We start from the raw sequence: 22,659 nt of genomic DNA on the forward strand, positions 1-22,659 counted from the left end.
CCTACCTGCTCGATTAAGGGATCTGACATTCCACGCTCCCATCCATAGAACGCCAGTTTTCTTTCTCCTGATAACAACGTCCGCTTGAGTAGTCCCCGCCCGGAGATCCGAATGGGGGACTATTTTACCTCCGGAATATTTTACCCAAGAGGACCCCATCATCATTTAACCATACAGTAAAGCTGCATGCTGTCGGGAAAAAATTACGGCTATAGTTTCCCCTTGCTTTCAGCCGTTCGCAGAACCAGTACAGCAAGGCCGTTTTGGTTATTGTTACAGGGCCAGATCAGTCAATCATCCATACTGTTGCCCCTGCAACTACTGAAAAGGCTGCTGCCCCTCTTCAGGAACCACACGTTTGTCTGGCCTCTCAACAGATACCCCTCCGTTGTGTTTGCACCTACGGTACGGCCATCTGTATCGCTGAGGCACGCAAGCCTCCCCACCAACGGCAAGGTCCATGGTCCATGGGGGGGAATATAACTGCAAAACTGTGAAATAAAAATGAAAGATGAACTGCTGTATGTTGAAAACCAGAGATGTGTCCAAAATTTAGCATTTTATTCAAATTAATTTTTTACAATCATTTGTGGGTATATAAAATGCAAATAGTGTTTCTCACCCACTTTCATTCATTCATCATGTTCCAAAAATCTTATCAAGAAAGAAACCGTTAGGGATGTGGGTGAACCCATGCATATTAACCTACAACCACCTCATCTTAGGATTTAATTTATATGATGCATTACCAATAAACTAACCTATAGCAATCACTATACTGCTAAATGGTCTGCCTCCACAGCTGAGAAGTTGGTACATCTGCAGCACCTGCATTCAGTTCCCAGTGCAGGTGGTGATATTTTGTTTTGGTAGTAGGATTGGAATGAGGTTCACTCAGCATTGTGTTCTGAAAAGTAGTTGCTTCACCATCTGGATACCTGACAATAGCTGGGACAGGAGTGTCTTGATGTTATTCACTTCAAAAACACCTTCAAATTACACAATTGGGCAGAGGATGACATAGCACCCTGGCAACATCACATGGTCCTATGGGCATCATGAAGTTAGTTTATTTGTTTATTTTGAATTTTGCTTAGTATTAGTTGTGCTCACAACAGCTTAATTTAACCTAACTTGTGTTATTGATGATGATGGTGATTCTGAGTGAGAAGGAAAAGTGCGGCACTTAGTGCTGGCATATAGCACACTCCTCTTGAGTAGCACTGATTGGACTACATAACTAAGATAACATTAGCAGTTGTCATATGTTGCTGTAATATTTGTATACATGATTTCCAGGAAATAAATTTTTTACAAAATTGTTAAGGCTTTCGTGGCCACTTGTTGACAAATTGCCTGTTGGCTTCTGTCTCATGTTCTTCGGCCGAAGTTTGTCTGATGATTTTTCTGGCACTTCACCAGCATATTGTCAAAGTTTCACTCTCCATTGCTGGTGGTGAACTGGATCTGAGCTCGCAACCATAGACTACATGTACCTGGCATGCCAAAGTCCGAGGGCTTCTCCATGGTCATTTCCGGTGCACTTTTCTCGCTATCTGCGATGGTTATTCACTGCAAGACAGGAAGCCAGGATTTGTTTACATTGAAACTTTCCTCTTTCTTATTGAAACTATTCTCATTTTTGTGTATTTCTACAGTTTCTCTGCACAAATGGGTGCGATAGTTCTTTTCTACAGCCATAACTTCTGTGTCGGAGAATTTTACTACATGGTCGGGCTCTCACACAGAGCGCGCTCTCCCACAGTCGATTTCTCCACCTGTTCTGTGATCCTGGTGTTGATCGATTGTCCAGTCATTCCAACATAAATTTTTCCGCATGTGCATGGTATGCGCTATATTCCTGGCATTGCAAGTGAGTCCCCTTTCTCCTTTGCTGATCTGAGACACTCTTTGATCTTCTTTGTTCATTAGTAAATAATCTTTATGCTCTGTTTTACGGATTTCAAAAATGCTGTTCCACTGAGACAGCAATATACAATTTCACTGTCCACATAATAGAGTCTTTAAATAGTAAATTGTCACCAATAGGAATTTTCTGTGATTTGTCCAAAGCATTTGATTGTGTGAACCATGACATTATGTTACAGAAATTACAATTCTGTGGTATAAATGGAATAGCATATGAGTGGTTTAAGTCATACTGACAGAACAGGAAACAAAAGGGGTCAAGTGATTTAAATGAGTTTGCCACTTCATCTAACTGGGGTGAAATTACATTAGGTGTTCCACAAGGTTCAATCATGGATCCCCTTCTGTTCTTGACATATGTGAATGACCTCCCTTCCTACCTGAAATAGGAAGCCGAACTGACACTGTTTAAGCATCATCATTAACTGAGTGAAAGAAACTCCAATTAAAAATGATACAAATAAGGTCTTTGGAAAAGTCGTTAATTGGTTTTCTGCAAATGGGCTTGCTCTAAACTTTGAAAAAACACAGTACATCTAATTTTCTGATGCAAAAAGTACAGTTCCTTCAATAAATATAACACATCAACAGAAGTCAGTAGACAGGGTAGAGCATATTAAGTTTTCAGATGTACATATAGATGAGCATCTTAATTGGAAGATTCATATTTTGGACCTTCTAAAGCGACTAGGTTCAGCAACTTTTGCAATCAGAATAATTGCCAATTTTGATGATATAGAAATTAGTAAGCTAACATACTTTGCATACTTTCACTCTCTGATGTCATACGGAATAATATTTTGGGGTAACTCAACATTTAGACAAAAAGTATTCACTGCTCAAAAGAAAGTGGTTAGAATAATGTGTGGGGTTCATAGTCGCATAGTCTTGTTGGCATCTTTTTAAAAGATTGGGAATTCTTACAACAGCCTCACAGTACATTTACTTACTAATGAAATTTGTTCTCAACAACATGGACCAGTTCAAAAACAACAGTGACATTTGTGATTATAATACCAGAAAAAAGAAAGACTTACACTATCCTTTACTCAACCTATCTTTGGCACAGAAAGCATTAAATATGCTGCTATAAAATTTTTTGACAAATTACCAGATGAAATAAAATGTCTGACAGACAGCAGAAATAGCTTCAAAAATAAATTGAAATCATATCTCCTTGACAACTCCTTCTATACCATAGATGAATTCTTGAATAGGAATAAATAAATCTATAAATAAAGAATATGCATTTTGTGCCATTTAAGGGAATGGGGTAAATAATAGAAATATTAATCTTTAACTCTGTATTGTAATATATATGATGATGATGATGATGATGTCTCATACTCCGAGGAGCATAGGTAACAATGCAGGAGACCCGCACCGCCGACTACTTAAGGTCCTAGCGAAGGTGGTTTGCCATTGCCTTCCTCCGACCGTAATGGGGATGAATGATGATGATGAAGACAACACAACACCCAGTCATCTTGAGGCAGGGAAAATCCTGACCCTGCCGGGAATCAAACCCGTGAGCCCATGCGCGGGAAGCGAGAATACTATCACAAGACCATATATTAAAAAAAAATCTTCTTTCATATGTGCATTTCTTGTGCACTTGACACGTTCCACATCACAACGGCTACCGTACCATGCAATTGATCAATGGAACATGCAACTAACTAACTAACTAACTAACTTTGTACAATATACAGCCAATCCTGTTCGTCACTCTGGGAATTACGGCAGAAAGGCTGTACTCGTCAGTTCTTCTTCTGATTTGTCACTTTGCCAAGTGTTTGGCTTTGTTATACTTCTAATATCACTTGTGGAGTACCCATTGCTCCTCAGAAACTTTCCAAGTGTTGTAATTTGCGTCAGAGGTGCTCTGGCTCACATATTCATCTTGGTCGCACTATGAGCGTATTAATCATGCCTCTTTTCTGGCTCAAGTGGTGATGTGACAGTTTGTGCAGGTATCAGTCCATGTCAGTTTTTGATACATGCTGTGTTCCAGGTTTTCACCATCCCTTGTGACCAGTACATCTAGAAATGGTAGCTTTTTGTCTTTTTCTACTTTCACTGTAAATTTTGTGTTGGCATGGAGCCTGTTCAAGTGTATTAGGAAGTCACCAAGACGTTTTTCACCATGGCTCCGCACAATGAAAGTATCATTGATGTATCTGTACCACACCTTAGGTTTACGAGGTGCCAAGTCCAGTGCCTGTGCTTCGAAGTGTTCCATGAATAAGTTGGCCACCACAGGACTAAGATAACTACTCATGGTGATGCCCTCCAGCTGATTGTAGAAGTTATCATTCCATGTTAAATAGCTCATAGTGAGACATGCATGAAAGAGCTTAGTGATGTCTTGCGAGAAGACGGAACTGATGTGCTCCAGATAGTCCCTGAGTGGCACTTTTGTAAACAAATAAACAACATCAAAGTTGATCAGGATGCCATTTGGTGCAAGTTTTAGTTTCTTCAGCTTCTCAATGAAATGTTTTGAGTCCTTTACATATGTGTCAGTCTTCGCCACATGTGGCCAAGTTTTTGCCAGTTTATATGTTGGTGAGCCAGTAGTGCTAACAATCGGTCTTAGTGGAATGTTATTCTTATGGATCTTAGGCAATCCATACAGCTGAGATGGTAGGGCTTCTGTGTTGTGCAGGTCCTCTGTATGACGGTCAACAGAGAAGATGTCTTGATTAACCAATCTGTATTTCGTGTGATATGCTGTGTCAGATCTGCACTTAGTTTTCAGTACGTCATTAGATCTAACATGTCCTGGACCTTCGGCTCATAATCTTTGGTCTTTATTATGATGGTTGCATTTCCCTTATCGGCAGGCCATACCAATATAGTCTTGTTGGCGTTAAGGTTCTTAATGGCTTGTACCTCTTCGTTCTTCAGATTTAAAGCTGGTGGCTTTGCTCAGCTTATTGTCCAGGCTGTTTCAGTGCACATTTCCTCTGCTCTTTCACTTGCACCAAATGACATCCTGATCAGCTCTGATGTTGTTTCTTTGTCTACAAAAGTGCCACTCAGGGACAATCTGGAGCACATCAGTTCCATCTTCCTGCAAGATATCACTAAGCTCTTTCATACATGTCTCACCATGAGCTATTTCATGAGGAATGGCAACTTCTACGAACAACTGGAAGGCATCGCCATGGGTACTTCTCTTAGTACAGTGGTGGTCATCTTATTCATGGAACACTACAAAGCCATGGTGAAGAACGGCTTGGTGACTTCCTAAGAAAACTGAACAGTCTCCATGCCAACATAAAATTTACAATGGAAGTAGAAAAGGACAAAAAACTATCATTTCTGGATGTGCTAGTCACAAGGGATGGTGAAAACCTGGAAAACAGCATGTATCAAAAATTGACATACGTGGACATACATAAACTATAAAATCACCACGTGAGCCAGAAAAGAGGCATGATTAATATGGTCATAATGTGGGAAAGATGAATATGTGAGCCACAGCATCTCAGATCTCCTGCAATGTGAGGAATATACTATATACCTTGCAAATGCAGAAAAGATTATGTTGGAATGACTGGACAATTGATCAACACCAGGACCACAGAACGTAAACGACATTGCAGATTGGGGCAGATGGAGAAATCAGCTGTGGCAGAGCACGTGCTGTGTGGGACCAACTTCGTAGTAAAATTCATTGACACGCAAGAAAAGAACTCTCGCACCCACTTGTGCAGAGAAGCTGTAGAAATACACAAACATAAGAATAGCTTCAACAAGAAAGACGAAAGCCTCAAGGTAAACAGGTCCTGGCTTCCTGTGGTGCAGCTAACGACTGTCACAGGTAGCAAGAGAACTACACTGGAAATGACTGCAGAGAAGCCCTCGGACATTGGTGCGCCAGGTACATATAATCTGTGGCCGTGAGCTCAGATACAGTCCACCACCAGCAATGGAGGGTGAAGCTTTGACAATGCCAGCCACTCGTGCTGGCAAAGCATCAGAAAAATCATCAGACGAAAGTCAGCTGAAGAACCCGAGACAGAAGCTAATAGGCAGTTTGTCAATAAATTTTTTTATATTAATTGTGTCTTTTCTTTATCAGATGGTATAAGTTTGTTAGAAAATTCATATTGTGACATAATAGGTCACTGCACAAAGACAAATTAAATTTTATCCTTCAGCATTCCACAATATTTTGGAATTTACATGATAAAATTGGTGATTAATGGTGTATGAAATATCTGGTACTTTATCATATCAGAGGGAACAGTATGCCACATTTAACATGGCAAGTTAACAATAAGAAACTGTAAACAAGATTTGTGTGTCTACATGTATGTGTGTTCTGTGTTAACTAAGAGAGAAATATGAAATGTGTTTTTTTGTGCTAACTAAGAAAGAAAATGAAATGTTTTTCTCAGTAATATTAGACCCCCCCCCCCCCCCCCCCCCCAAAAAAAAAGTAATGGACAAAAGCCCTAATTTTGTGTGATGAAATGTTACTGTGGATGAAATGAGATCAAAAATGTTTTTCATCTGAAAAATGCACCCTTCACAAATATGCTTTGGCAGTGGGAAAATTGAAGGGTCTGGATAATTAGTTGTTGAGTTACCCACATTATTTATCACGTTTGGCACTTTACGATTTCACTGTATCCTCATTTATAATGCTCTTCTGCCATGCAAAGATTAAGTTTTATGACATTTAGGTCCACCACATAAAGTATCTGCCAAATTCTGCTTTGACTGACCTTTGATCCAATTTGTAGCCTGACTTTACTGTTGTAACGTCTTCCGCACACACCACTTGCCAAAACCTCAGTAGACGCTTTTTTCACAATTTGTCCTTAACTGACACAATACTTATGGACTTCATAAGGTCATCATTTAAAATGCTCTTCTGATTAGTGTCAGCAGCTGCTCATTTGAGGTTCTTTGTTTCCATGATGCTTAAAACTGATCATACAGCTCATTTCTAGTGGGCCAACATTTGGTGCTATAGATTGCGAAAAGACTGGTGGCAATGTGGCAAATTTTAAATTTCAGATTATCTTTTTCAACAGCTGCAGTTGACTTTGGTTGTTATTTCTAACTTCATCAAAAATCTATTGGTCCTTGCACTGACTTCATCAGTAAGTTGGCCACTGTTCATGACTGTGTACCCAACATACTTGAAAGTTGGTCATTAGTGATAGATCTAGGCTGCGAACATGTATTGATCTAGCTTTTTTTAAATGAGATGTCACATACTTTGTCTTCATTATTATGAGGCACAAGTCTGAAGTGGCAGTGTCCACTTTGAAACTATGGAAAATCTGGAATGGAATAACAACAGTATGAAGAAGATAGATTCCTACTCACCACATAGAGGAGGTGCTGAATGGCTGTCTTCCTCAATGTGCCTTTCAGCTGCTCAATGCCATCTCTATGTGGTGAGTGTCCATCTTGAGAGGGAAGGAAAGAAGGTTAGGGTTTAAAATCGTATCAATGGCAAGGCCTTTATAGATGGAGCACAAGTTCAGTTCGAGGAAAGATGAGGAAGAAAACGGGCAGTTTCTTGTTTAAAGGAAGCATCCTGGCATTTAACTTTAGCGATTTAAGACAGCACTTTTATGGATTGAACATAACTTCTCAGTTTGGAAACAGGAGCAATGTGCGACTGCGATGTTACTTCAAAATGACATATTCCCAAAGTATTAATCAAGTCAAGCCATGTGGTACTTGATCAAGGAAATTCATTAGGCCTAGTGTCAAGTTAGATGCAGCTACATTATTGTCCACGAATAACCAAAAAAAGTCGTACGTAATGGCACTGCAAACAATAACATCTAGATGTAACTTGGCTTGTCACGATGGAATACTGAATAACTATGTTCTTTTTACAAGAGATAGCCTTTGAAACATATGTTCAATGAAGTTTCGAAGACAATCATCAAGGGAAGCAACATACTGTCATTCTGCAAAGGTCTGCATCGCACAGTGACCTACAAGATACGAAAGTCAATGACAAATGGGACAGTCAGCAGACTCATTTCAAAAGCCATTATGGTTTTTGTTGAAGCTTGAAAATGCAGAAAATTTCTTTCCAGATGTTATGATACTGTCTGCTACTGCTAATGCTCAGGTTCAGTTAGTTCCCACATCTATAGTGAGTTTTGTGCGAGTTGTACATAACCATTCTACATGCATATTGTTGTAATGGTGGTACATGTGCAGTATCATAACATGTACAATGGGTGCCTGGATCTCAGTCTTTTCACATTTACAGACTGTGCCATGAACTGTCAAGACTTTTCTAACAAGTATAATTTCTGTTGTTGTTATTTACTTTTTATTTGTAGTATGTTCCTTACAGCCACTTCTGGAATTACAGGCCTCTACATATCTAGTAGCAGTTTTATTGTTTTAGTTGGCAATCAAGAAATGGTATCTTATATAGCTGTTATTTTATTGCATTTTAGTAAACTGATCTGACTGTAGCACTTTTTTCAAGTCCAGCAGTGTAACTGTAGGTTAACATATGTAACCGGAACATAGGGAAGTGCATAGCGTGAAATTTTAGCTTTTCTTGTTGTTCTGTATTTCTTAAAATGTTACTCTTTACCCAATACTTTCACTAAAACTACAGTTATAATGGCTATGACTGGTATCATAGATACATACTCCAGAAAGTTCATTACTCTTTTATTGTGACCTGAAAAAAGCAGCACCTTACTCTATTAAACAAAATCATACACAAAATGTAAAGCTGGTGGCAAAGTAGCCATTCGGATTATTATTTATATTTCAGGGCAGAAAAGGAAATGAGTGGAAGTAGGTACAGTTTGACAAAAAAATTGTTGGACTTACTAACTTCAACTCTTTATTATTAAAATGAAATACATTTTTGTATAGTTTCACATAATTGTATTGTCATCATAAAGAAAGAAATATTTTGTTACATGTTATGAAATACAATAACTGTCACCTAGGAAATCAAAATTAAAGGTATTATGAAAATGCATAGCCATTATGTTTATACACAGTTTATTTTCCATTTCCCTACAGACTTTTTGTCTGGAGTTTTACAGTGGCTAAAACTTTATTTTATACTTAACAACCAACTTGAATAGCAGCTGTATGACAAGAGTGTATTATGTGGAACACAGTTTGTTAGAGTTATATGGAGTGGAGGAAAGTCATTTTCGATTGCAATACTTGTGTGCCAATAGTGAAGGTGTACCTAAAGAGCTTGGTGAGGAGACCAGTACCTAAATGGTAACACATCTTAAAAATACTTACAATCACATGTGCCCAGGGAGATGCACTGGCTTATTGTAAGAAAGAAAACAACTGCCTAAAGACATGAGTGCTTGATATACTGTACACTTATTTTTATTTTATGCACGATCACAGAATATGATTACAATCATAACAAGTTTTACCCATACATTGTCATACAATGCTTTCTTTTCCAAATGACCTACATAAAATGAAGCCGGCCAAGGAATGGCTAAAACTGGTTATAATCAAATAATATAAATCAGTTGCCTGAAACTGCAGTTGTGTGTGTGTGTGTGTGTGTGTGTGTGTGTGTGCATTTATTGTTGACGAAGGCCTTAATGGTTGAAAGCTATAACTATGAGAGTCTTTTTGTTGTGCCTATCTGTGACTCAGCACATCTTTGCTGAGTAGCAGCTTTCCTCCTCATAATATTGTTATAAAGCTGGTTATAATTATAATCATGCCCTATGAGTGACTAAAAGCTTTTGGGACAAAATTAATTGTTGGTGATACACTACTGTCAGATCATGGCAACAGCACATGGACAAGTTAACTAAAAATCTCCTTTCTGCCTGGTTTGCATTTATAAATCTGTCTCCTTGTGTTGACCTACAGACAGGACTTTGTGTACTTTCACTCAATACTGCCTTATAGTATACCCTTCTGTGGCAATGTAGCTAAGATGAAAAAAGTATTTATTCTACAGAAAAGTGCAATAAGAATATTGTAAAAAGTTGACAACTGAACATCTTGCAGAACTCTCTTTGGGGATTCTTACACTTACATGTCAACACACAGACGCTCTATTGGTAAAGGGTGGCACAAAAGAGAACACAAAGATTTGACTTGCATAGTATCGGTCGTGGGAGTGAAATGGCAGGGTGGGGGGACCTGTTGCTTTGTAGGTTATTACTTTCAGTAGCAACGGCACAATGTACCGTGCATCATCACATGTTCACTTTTGAACATTTCCTCAAAAGTAATGACTCTGGGGTGACAGTTCAACAGATTTTCCATATGCACTTCAATGATTTGCAAAATCGTTGAACACCTGATCACAACTGGATAATCATGAAGCAGACATCACCTGGTTATCCTCACACAGTGTGAATGCACAAAAATGTTGATAGAGTAAGAGCATCTGTTTTTCAAAGTTCTCGTTGCTCCACTAGGTGGTATTTCCAACTCTGGGTTGTCTCACTGCTTGCTGCAGTGCATCCTGAATGATGAATTACATTTTAATCCTTACACAGTGATGATCATGTAGAAGTTTCATGGCTGTGATTATGATGAATGGAGACAGTTTTGTGAGAGAATGGTTGATGTTCCTGCTGCTGATGACATTGTGTTGATGATGAGCAATTAAGCACACTTTCAGTTAGAGGTTATGGAAACATACAAAAGTGTTGCTATTGGGCAACAGACAACCCACAAGAAGTGCATCAGAAACCACTGCATAGTGCATAAGTGACAGTGTGGTGTGGAGTGTCCAAAGGGCAAATTGTTGAGCCTTGTTTTCCTGAAGAATGCAGTGTTAGTATGACAGTGAATGCTGCATGTTATGTTGCAATGGTAGCCAATTTCATGTGATCACAACTGGGCACTATTGGGATGAACATGGCAGACAAGTGGTTCCAAAAAGAGGGATGCTGCTGTTTCACATGACATGTTGTTGAAAGTTACGGTGAACTTTGAAGAAAGACTTTTAACTGTGTATTCACTAAGGAGATCACCAAGTTATATGTTGTCTTAAAATGTAAAAAAAACGTAACAATTCAGAAACTGGATACATTACCAACTGTCATGATGTGAGTACATTTTGTATGTGAGCAAAATAGAGCCAATTACACTCGTATGAAATTCACACATTCTTTTTGCACCACCCTTTATTTGTTGTTAATAATAAAAGTGAATTTAAGATGAACTCTGATGTCCGCAACCACAATATTAAAAATAAAAATATTTTTCATATAAACCATGGATCCCTATCTAAGTTTAAGAATGGCATTTTATATTCTGTTGTAACAGTTTATAGCATACTATTCACAGAAATCAGACAGGAAAATGAAAAACCCCAGATATTTAAAAACAAATAAAATGAATATCTCATTAATCACTCTTACAATCTGTTATAATATCTGGGCTCAGAGATGTAAATTCCAAATAAATCTAATGTTTGAGTTAACCAGATCTTGATACCACCAATATATAAAATGCTGACAGTGGGCTGCGTAAACTAAATGCTTTATTGCAAGTGTTAGATAAAAACATTATCTGACAGTGATAGTGTAAGTGAAGCAGCAGTAGCTTTTTTTCATTTCTTTTTCAAAAGACCTTTTTTTTTCTTCTGTAACAAAATAATCTAGAAGTAGTTCCCATATTTATCAGTGTGGGTAACTTAGCACAAGTAATAATTTAGTAGCTGTTAGTGGCTGCTTTTCCCTGTTAATGTTTACGTATAGAACTGAATTATAGAGGTATGCTGCAGCCAAGATATAAACAGAGTATTCATCCTTTTAAAAAAATGCAGTTAAGGCATTAAGCAAATGTCAGCCAAAGAGCCTGAGATTAAAGTCAACAAGACATACATTAACAAGTAACCACAAAAGCCTCAACAATTTTGGGGTTTGGATTCTGTGCAATATCAGATACAATGAACAATATAAAAGGATGTTCAATATATGAGGGCAAGCTGATAAGTTATTCTCCAACTTTTTATGTGAAAACTCTTAAAGCTTTTTAAATAAAACAAACTTTATTAAGATTCTACATCTTTATTCTTCACGTCTACATATTTTTTCTCGTACATAGTCACCCTGGGGATGAATACACGTTTCACAATGAGAGACAAGTTTGCTGATACAATCACTGTAGAATGTTTGACTTTGTCGATGAAGTGATGACCTCACCTCTGTTTGCACCACTTCATCACTATTAAAGGGAAGTCTTCGAATGTGTTCAATTTCTACAAACAAAGATTGGATGGCACTGTATGATAGGTAACTGAGAACAGTGAACCCTGGGGTGTCAGACTGTTGCAGATGTCACAGTGCTCATGGTGCAGGAGAGGGTGCTCCATGTATGGAAAACATTCTCTATGGTTAGAAACTCGATTACAGCACACTGCATCCCAAGCACTGGCATAGTTACATTACCCACCACACTACAATTCAGAGCCCTCTAGCAGCAGAGGGTTGCAACTTGAATCAGTGGAGCAGAAACTCAAACGAGTAATATGCATGACACAAAGTATCTCAACTGATATTGAGAATAGGATAAAAAATTTGGAGGCATTACTTCTCAGCATGCCCTCGTGTATTTCTCACATTGCACAACTAATTTTAAAGTACAGGCAGTACAACAGGTTTTTTTTTAAAAAAAAAGGATGTATATATTTTTAACACTAGGGCAGGTTGTGATTATAACATGGCAAGATATAACATAAAATGTACAAACAACATTCCGCACTCATATGAGAAACAAATTGTTTAACAAACTTCCAAAGTTTATTAAAAAGTTTAAATGGAAGTTGCTTTAAATATGATTTGAAGGTGTACCTCAGTAGAAATGTTTTTATAGTGTTATGGAATTCCTCTTATAGGAATATATTATCTTAATTTCCACTACATTATTTATAGGTAATATGTAAAATAAAGGAAAGGCTACCGCTCACCTACAGCTGACTGACACATGGTGCATAACACATACGACAAAATCAGTATTTAGTAGCTTTTGAGCTCTTGCTCTTTGTCTAGTTGGAGTATTCACATTCACACACACAATCGCACAAACACCCAAATGAAGACACGTGTGGGCATGGTGAGATTGACTCAGTCAGTCAGTCTTTCTGTGACTGTAGGTGTGTTCATTTGCATGTCTGTGTGTGAATCTGTGTACTTTTACTAGATAAAGAGAGAGAGCTTGAAAGCTACAAAATATTGTTTTTGTTGTTTATGTCTGTGTGCCACATATCAATCATATAGGTGAGTAGTTGCCTTTCCTTTATTCTATGTATTATTCCATCCAGGAATTTCAATTGCTGTTAGTTATAACTAACTAATATAATGGGTGGCGCAGTTACAAGTAGCTTGCCCCAGACCCCATTCTGAATGTTAACACAATATTTTGGCTTCTAAAATAAACAACCACAACAATGCTCAATTTTATGCAATAATTGATTGTTATCATTCTTCTGTCAGCATTTCAGTTTATTTCATCAGCGAAGTTAGATGTTTCTCTTTGCAGTCTGCAAAATGACTTTCTTGATAGAAGAAAGAATTAAAATTGTGGAAGCATATGTGAAAAACAGTTTGATTTACGAAACTCATGAAACTTGTTGGGGTCATGTATCCAGATAGAGGGCTACCTCCAAAGAGAGCAATGCAGAATCTGTATAAAAACTGGTGCACCTATGCATCTGTGCAAAATGTAAAATAAAAAAGAATTCCTTCACTTTGCACACCAGAAGTTATTGCAGACATCCACCAAAGGATCCCAGAGCCCAAAGAAGTCTACACATAAATTGGCCCAACATGCGCATGTAAGTAGGTGGAGTTGCTAGCGGACACTGGACAAGTCTTAATTTGACAGTTGTGCAGCAATTATGGGAGCATGATAGTCATAAACGTGTAGTTTACAGCATTTGGCTATGGAATAAATCAACAGCGGTTTGTTAGACCCTTTCCATTACATCATGAGTGATGAAAATTGTTTCAACTTTCCAGTCATATGAATTCACAGAACACGAGGTACTGGGCAATAGAGAATCCAGACATTGTGTGTCAGCAATCACTCAAGGATGAAAAAATTGGTGTTTGGTGTGGTGTAACAAAACATGCATTATGGGACTGATATTTTTTGGCACTAACCTCAACATGGTTGTATATATGGAAATTTTTGATACATTTTGTGCTCAACTCACTGAATACAAAAGACAATACCGCTTCTTCCAGCAAGATAGGACAACAGCCACATGTCTAAGGTATCCCTGGAAGGAGTCTATGATGTCTTCACTGAGGAACAAACTGTCAACAAATATTTTTGGCCATATTTTCTGGGTCTAGCAACATGTGTTTTTTTCCTGTGGGCACACTTGCTGAGCCACACGTGATACAGGAAGTGAAAGACAATATCAGCTGTGAAGCTACTGCCATCGATACATGAACTTTATGCTTGGTGTATCTGAATATTCTTAAACATGCACAGTTTTGTACAATGTTGCAGGTGTCACTTTCATCATCTTCTACAAATGGGTTTTTCAATGTATTTTTCATTGTAAATAAATGGTAAGTGTGGTGTCACTGCCAAACACCACACTTGCTAGGTGGTAGCCTTTAAATTGGCCGCGGTCCATTAGTATACGTCGGACCAGCGTGTCGCCACTATCAGTGATTGCAGACTGAGCGCCGCCACACGGCAGGTCTAGTCTAGAGAGACTCACTAGCACTCACCCCAGTTGTACAGACGACTTTGCTAGCAATGGTTCACTGTAAACAGACGCTCTCAATTGCATGATGACAGTTTAGCATAGCCTTCAGCTATGTCATTTGCTACGACCTAGCAAGGCACCATATTCAGTTACTATAATCTGAACAGACAATATTTTGAATCATGTACCGTCAAAAGTGATGTTCATCATTAATGGATTAAAGTTAAGTATCAAACCAGCTATGTCCGCTTTCTGAATTCTAATTCCTTGTCATGTTCCAACCTCATGTCAGTATAGTTCTTTCCTCCTCACGCCAGCCTGCGTGAGCTAAAACGCGTACATTTCGGACTCCTCTAGTAACACGGTGTTGGCTCTTCTGCCAACACAACAGTAAGTCCATTTCAACTTTTCGTTTCTGTAATTTCACCACATTTCCTTTATACTTACATGGGCTACTTTTATCTGTGCCATCCTGTACATAACGTTTCTGTAGTTGTTTCCGGAAAGTTATGACATAAATTATAACATGTGCCCACAATCCAAAACAAATGTAGCATTCATCTAAGGTGAATAAATAAATAAACTTGACTCATTCCATATCCCTCCATGGTGGGATTTATTGAACATAATGTGTGAATGAATGAATGGTGAATTGTTGAATTTGCTGGTAATTTCATTGATATATGGTTCAGAAAACCATCATCACATGGGATGACTACTAGTTTAGTGATTCAATATAGAGCAGGGTGGCAACCATCAGTGTCACAGTGAATAGTTGTATGCATCACATTTTGACATACTTTTTTGCCATCATTTTTCTGGGCAGCTCCTAAAGAAGTTTTTTCTGGCAGTTTCCAGCAGCCTTATAAAAACTGTCAAAACATATTGTATGTAATGAAGTTAGCTTTGCAGATCAATAAAGGTATAAGTATAAAGCTGTACATAGTGCGTATTCCAAGACACTATGTTGCAGCTTAAATAAATGGAGGCATTCTGTCTGTAAAGTCTGCATTTTATTATCAAAGAACAGAAACTCCAAATTGGAATATCAACAATTTCCTAATTTGCTGCATTTTATTATGATATTCAGCTTTTTAGATGTACCTTGTAGTAATTACATTGGTGGTTTGGTTTAGGGGAAAAAAAGAAAAGAAAAAAAGCAGCAAAGATTTGCATTAAAGGAGAATTTAGTAAGGCCAAGGAGACTTCTGAAAACCAAAGTGCACTGCAATAATAGGACAAACATGCCAAAACAAAAATTTTCAAAGATTACAAGGTGCGAAATTAATACCAGGAATTGAATTACCTAAATGCAAATTAAAATACATGAAAAAAGAATTTTGTGCTAGAAACACAGTGACATGATAATATCAATAAAGTACTGTCTGAAAAAGAAGAAGGAAGTATTGTGCACAATACATAAGATGCCACCCATAATTCTGTGTCCCAGTTGACATTTAATTTCTGTTTAGTCTTATTTCCTCCTATTTTTTTTTTTTTTTTTTTTTTTTTTTTTTTTTTTTTTTTTTTTTTTTTTTTTTTGTGATATATATACGAACATCTGCCTTCAAAGGGTATCATTTTCTGTGACTATCCATGTGTACTTGTTGCTGTTGAAACTTGTTAAAAGAGAAATTTCACAAAATTTTTTCTTTGATGTTTTTATTATCTATACAGTTCAAATCAAATTATGAAATTATTTTGCCTTGAAAAAGTTACCTAAGAAAATTACAGAATGGCTAGGAAAACAAGACTATCTGAAACAATTATAAAAACTAATTTACATAAAATATATTTGGCTAAAAAAGAAGCATAGGAGTAATATGTAAATCACATGTTCTCTTGAGTCATGCTCAATACTGAACTCACACAGCAAAAGCAATACAAACTTATAGACTAATAGAAATAACGACACTGAATACGGCAGCAGTACTTCAATGTAACAATAACTTTTTATTTTTTTGTTACTATGTACTGTTATTAGATAAATTAATAATACATTTAGAATTCCGTTTTCCTTTTTTACTGTGTCAGTGACTGACATTTTTAAATATCAGAGTACATTAAAGAATGATGCCAAAGTAGATATTTCTGTTTCTGACTTGTAGCCATTGCCAACTGATTTTGTAGTAGGATCCACAATGAATTAAAAATTTTATTAGTAAAAAGTTCAAGCCATCGACTTCAAAACATTGTGATAATTAAATGCAAAACCTCCAGGAAATTTGTCAACAACAATTTAAAAACTTATAATTTTTATTACAGGCTTACTAGTATTACAAAGTGAGACATAATATTGAAATAACTGTTAACGTGAATTAAATGAAACATAATAAATATTGACAGTTTTAATGAAAATTCTCTTCTACAAATCATTTATAGGTCCCGGAAAAGAATCAGAGTGAAAAGACATCTGTTTGTGGTAACGACTGTTGTGAGTAGACAGGCTCCATTTAGTTTTAAAATAACGATTGCATTTCTCACACATAAAGATCCGGGACTGTACTCGATGTTTCGCTGCAATGTGACGTGAAATGATGGCAAATGTGTTGAATGAACTTTGGCAGATATTGCACATGTAACGGTCACCCATAACCGAGTACTCATCACTGCTATCTGAAAATGAGAAAAAGCAGAAGATTACTGACAATATTAATTTCCCCAGCACATCAGTTATGAAGTCTGGCAAAAAAGAATAGTGTCTGCTGGCAATACTAAAAGACTATATGTACTAGCATGTGCGTACATGACTTTTTTGACATTGGACTATATCTTTACACTGTGATAAATTTCATCAAAATTGATCAATGCAGAAGCAATGGGTGACCAGTTTGTTAGAGATGTTTTTGGTGTAAGATATTACTTTATTTTACTGTTTTCAGAAGGTGTAACAAAAGAGTAATCAATTGTCTGGAATATAATGAGGCAAAAATGGAAGAGATCCAGTGTAGCTTCATGGAAAATAACATGTGGCAGTACTTTAAGTAGTGACAGGTACAAATACAGGCAACAAAATTATCTGGCAAAGTGCAAGAACCCACTGCATTAAACAGTATGTCCACTGTCACTGAATTGATTAATTTTGATGAAATTTGTTACAGCATAAGGACAAAGTTAAAGGGTGAAAAATGGTGACAGACTACAACAAATAGTTCCTTATAATGCTAGCAGTCTAGTCTCCCTTTTGCCAGAACTTTTCTATATCCCAGTTCTAAGTTCAAGCAAATGAAGCCTACATTTCACATGAAAATTTGAAGCCACTGGAAAGCAAACTAAAGACAACTTCAAAACAAGTAATTCATATCTGGAAAGATGTGATAAGAATGCAGAATTTTGGGAAAATAATGCATTGGCAGTCAGAGTGCTGAAAATGACCACATTCAAAGGGAGAGAAAAGAGTTATTTTTCATGTATCACCATCAGTATTGGTTGTATAAAAGGAATGTGAAACAGATTGCTGGAATAAATACTGTTTCATACAGAAGAGACATCTCAGCTTAAATAGATGTGAACAAATAGATGTTGAATTTTCAATAGTCCCTTCATCAGAAGGAGGGAAACATAGAAAATTATTAAAGGAGCTCATTTATGTATTGTTTGTTACTTCTTATATACATTTAGACACAATATTTCTGTCTATCCAAAATTCACAATCTTTCCTTTAATTTTTTTCCCCATTTATCTATTCCCCTTGAACAGCCTAAGACATTCTGATAGCCAGGGATTCAAACCCACCCCACCCCGCCCCATCTCTCCCAAGAGTTGGACACACTAATATAAACATCCTGCAACAAACTTGTTGTTTCAGAACTAATAATCTGATTTACTTGTTGCTCACTGTCTTTCATTTCTCTGTTGTACTCTAACATATCCTGAAGCGTTCTACACTCAATAGTGCATCTTTGAGCACTGTGTTGATTTAACATGTTGTTACAGAATTTCATTGCGGAAAACTGTTGGTACTCAATTCACTGGTGCATCCATTAAAACTGCCACAGATTTACAAGGTTTATCATAGAACTAATATATTTACTTGCACAACATGTGTTCTTTGAACTTTAACTACAGAATAACTAGTGAAAGAAAAACTAAATTTGCTGGCAGAGACAGGAGGGCATTAAAGAGGATCACATTGATGTTTTTGACACTACATCTGATTCAGTTTAACTATTTCTTTTGGCCACAGGTACAGTATAGATAATGAACATTTTGCAACCAAAAGAAGTTGATAAACTGAAGTGGGTGTAACAATCCAAAAAATTGATGTAGACCTTAAAAATGAAGTTGTACTTCCAGAATGCGTTGGATGTGCACAGAAAAATAAAATATTATGGTTGAAGATGATGTAAAAAGATCTCTAATTTTGTGTGACAGAAACTGCATAAACAAAACATTCATACTGAAGTGGCTATATTGCTTGTACACCATGTTAACACAAAGAAAGAGGTTTTAGTAGTGCAAAAAGCACAAAACCTGGGCACCTATGAACGGAAATATATATTTTGGTGAGTCTGGGATATACTGTTTCCTTATGAAGAATTCATTTATACATCAACAATACCAGGGTAAGTGAAATTCAGACAATTCTGAATCATAGTGCAGTTCTGTAATGAATTGCAAGGTCTTATCGTCATTTTCAGTTCCATCATTGTCCAGCTCCAAGCTAAGAATGAGCATGGAGGAGAGTTAGTTGGGTCGGCAACCAGCTAGAAAACCACTAACATAGAACACTGGTAAATAATCCAATTCCCTAATGAAGGCAATGGCTTCACACACAAGGCCTTTAAGGAGGATGATGTTACCTCTGTGGAGGAACAGCCACTGGAAAACATCTCATGGTATCTGTTCTGCTGTTAGGGGTGGCAAAGATATCTGTTCACGATGTAAGGGCAGTCTCTTGGTATGTGAAAACCATTGGGAAGCTACTGCATTAACAAAGTACTCAAAGTACTAAAAAAAACTGCTTACATAGCATTACAAATCTTTTGACAGTAAAAATTAATTTCAGACAGACATCTGCATGCAAGATGCTGAAGAAGATCACATTGATACAAGATTAAGAACAGGAGCAAGGAATGTTAAGATCTTCTTGCAATTGGGACGTTGGAGAATCTGAAGGAGGAAATGAGAAGAAACAGAGTGGATATAATGGGACTCCCGGATGGAGAATGGACAATTTGTACAAAATGAATTCAGGATATTTTATTCTAGAGCAGCATGCAGAGTAAACCATGGTTTTGGCATAATATTTGGGCCAAAAGTCAAGGATGAAGTGACATGTGTAGATAAAAGGCTGTACCAGTGAAGACCCACAACAAGAAAAATCTGGTGAAAAGTTTACAAATGCCAGGCAGAGGTCAATCTGATGATGAAGTAAATGAAAACCACGACAAGGTAGAGGCTATAATAAAGAAAGAAGAGAAGAATGTATGTTTAACAGTAATGGGTAACTGGAATGCAATAACAGGTGGAAGAACTGTGAGCAAATGTGGATTAGGAAGAAGGAATGAGTGAGCAGAAGTATTGGAGGACTTCCATAAAACAAATCTCTTCATTATTGCAAATATTTTCTATGAGCAATACAGAAGAAAAATGTACACTTGGACTAGATAGATGGCTCAAACATACCAGACTGACTACATTTTGATAAGGAAAGATTTAGAAATTGTTCAGAACATGATAAGACATTATCAGGAGCAGATATCACATCAAATCAGGTCTCTTGATAGGAGAAGAAAGATAGAAAAATGAAGACAAAATTTAATGTGGAAATACTTAAAAAGGAAGAGGTGACAAGTGTATTTCAAGAAGAACTTAAAAATAAAGAGGTAACAAATGTATTTGAAGAGAAAAATCCACAAAAAAAGAATCCAAATAACATAACAGTATAAAACACAGCCACAACCCAGCCTCGTAGCCAAGATGCAGCTACCACCAGCAGTCGCGGTCATTATCTGCCTGCACAGCAAGTCCAGCAGCAGAGAAATGTTCCCACATCCAAATTCTGTGAGTCAACAGGCAATTCTGGGGCACTGACAAACTTTTGGGAGGCTTACATGGCTTGATCCAAAACTGTGGGCAATCTCGGTCATTGGTCCTATTTGAGTCCCTACTGCTTGACAGAGAAATGTGACGTCTTCCATGTTGTCAGAGCCTGACAGCTCCATATACAGCCCCACAGCTAGCCAGTTACCATTCCAGACAGCCAGTCAGTGTCGTGGCAACAAGCCAACCACAGAGTCAATGTCACACTTATGAGGCAGCCGCTACTGTTGGTGCCGGACTCAGAACAACTGGCTGTCTGATTCCCAGGCCATGGCAACCAGAAATCCATTTCTCTCTACTCAATGAGAACATTCATTGATCTGCCTGCTGCCTAATGGATGGAGAACGAATGGAAGACATCCCCCCTCCCCCCCACTCTCCCAGCTCCATTCCACTGATGTCCATCACAGCCAGTGGTCCAGAGTCCATCTCCCTGGGCAGCTTGGATACTGTTGCATCACCAGATATTGAGCCACAGCATATGAAGACTGTGCTGCCTAGTGCAGGTTGCCAGATCTGAGATGGGAGCTGTGACCTCAGTATCGACTAGATGCCTGGTGTGTCAGCAAAACTAAATCGGTGCACCGCCTCCTGGGTAATGTGTGTATTCCACAGGCCACATGTATGCTCACTTTACTGAGTGGAAATATGAGACAATGCAAAGCTATGTCCTGGGTGAGGTCACACCAATGTAATTGTGCAGATCAGATGGGATGGTAAAGAACTGTTATGTTTATTAGTTGTTTTGCTGCAGCTGCTCACAACATCTTACAGTCCCCTTGCCATCACATGAACACAGCACACCCTAGGTGAGAGTCAACCACCTCCTTATAGGTACTAAGACGCCTTTCACCACTGAGTAGTAGTAATTAACCTTCTGACCCGCTACATTTTGCATTTAGAAGTAGGATTGCTTGGAGATTGAGAAGAAGGTATGCTCCATTCTGGTGACAGAAGCAGATGAAGATTTCAATGATGAGTCAACTGGGACAGCAACATATGTAAGCAGCAGCTCAGATTTTGGGTTTTTACTCAGGGGTCCTTGTAACCTTGTATCCTGGGAATCCCACTGTCCATTATGTGAGTCAATACCTGGGTCTGAGACACAGATCAACTATCAGAAAGCTTCCACTGTTCTATCCACTATTGTGTGGAAATTGCCAGACCTTGGTTACTGGCCTTTATTCAAGACACTTCCATGTGACACAGAAATGCAATGTCTCCTGTGTGGTCAGCACTTGACAGCTGTATTTAAATCCCCTTAGACAGCCAGTCATCATCCCCATATGCTGGGAAATGAGTCTGTGTTGGATGCAGCCAAGGAATCAACACTGCACTTATGATACACCACTGACACCAGACTCTGAACCCCTGACCACTGCCTGACTGGCCAGGTCCTGGCAGCCAACACTCCACTACAGTCTGTATGTGACTGCCTCATGGCTGAGGCATGAATGGAAGACTGCCCAGCTCCATGATGCTGATATCCATCACAACCTGATGCAGCCAACAGTCCAGGGTCCATCTCCCTGGATTGCTCTGTCTGCTGTTGTGCCACCAGGACCCTGAGCCAGAATGTAAAATGTCTTTACTGCCTGCCACAGGATGTCAGTTCTGAGGCGAGTTGTGACCTTCATGTCAACTCAGCACCCAGCATGTTGGCAGTGTCAAGTCAATGCGCCACCTCCTGGGCAGCATAGATATGCCGTAGGCTGCACTAACACTGGAATGCCCACCATACCGAGTCAAAATGTTACAAGATGACATCAGGCTGTGCCCTCGGTGAGTGTGCATCCATAAAATTGTCCAAATCAGGTAGGATAGTGAAGAACTTCATTGATTGTTTTGCTGAGCCTCCCACTATGTCCTCCAGTCTCCCTCATAAGCACAGGAACCCAGCAAACTCCATCTGAGAGTTGAGCACCCCTGACAAGCACCAAGACAGCTCCCACCATGCAGTAGTGGTCAGTGCACAGCCAACCCTCTACAATACACAACTCATCAGG

At 38.2% G+C, this 22,659-nt stretch overlaps 1 protein-coding gene across 3 annotated transcripts in view; it reads right to left on the reverse strand.

The window, feature by feature from the left end:
• The window catches only part of LOC126162801 (broad-complex core protein isoforms 1/2/3/4/5-like), a 538,471-nt gene that overhangs the window by 91,145 nt on the left and 424,667 nt on the right, over nt 1-22,659 (reverse strand). Inside the window, exon 6 of one of the 3 annotated variants that reach the window (XM_049919534.1) lies at nt 16,321-17,224. The exons of the other annotated variants lie outside the window; for them this stretch is intronic. Within the exon in view, the coding sequence (XP_049775491.1) occupies nt 16,974-17,224 (251 nt within the window). The 3' untranslated portion in view covers nt 16,321-16,973. Of the gene's footprint in view, nt 1-16,320; nt 17,225-22,659 lie in introns of those variants that run through there. 3 annotated transcript variants of the gene reach the window in all.

The sequence above is a fragment of the Schistocerca cancellata genome, chromosome 2 (genome assembly GCF_023864275.1).
Source record: "Schistocerca cancellata isolate TAMUIC-IGC-003103 chromosome 2, iqSchCanc2.1, whole genome shotgun sequence".
Lineage (NCBI taxonomy): Eukaryota > Metazoa > Arthropoda > Insecta > Orthoptera > Acrididae > Schistocerca > Schistocerca cancellata.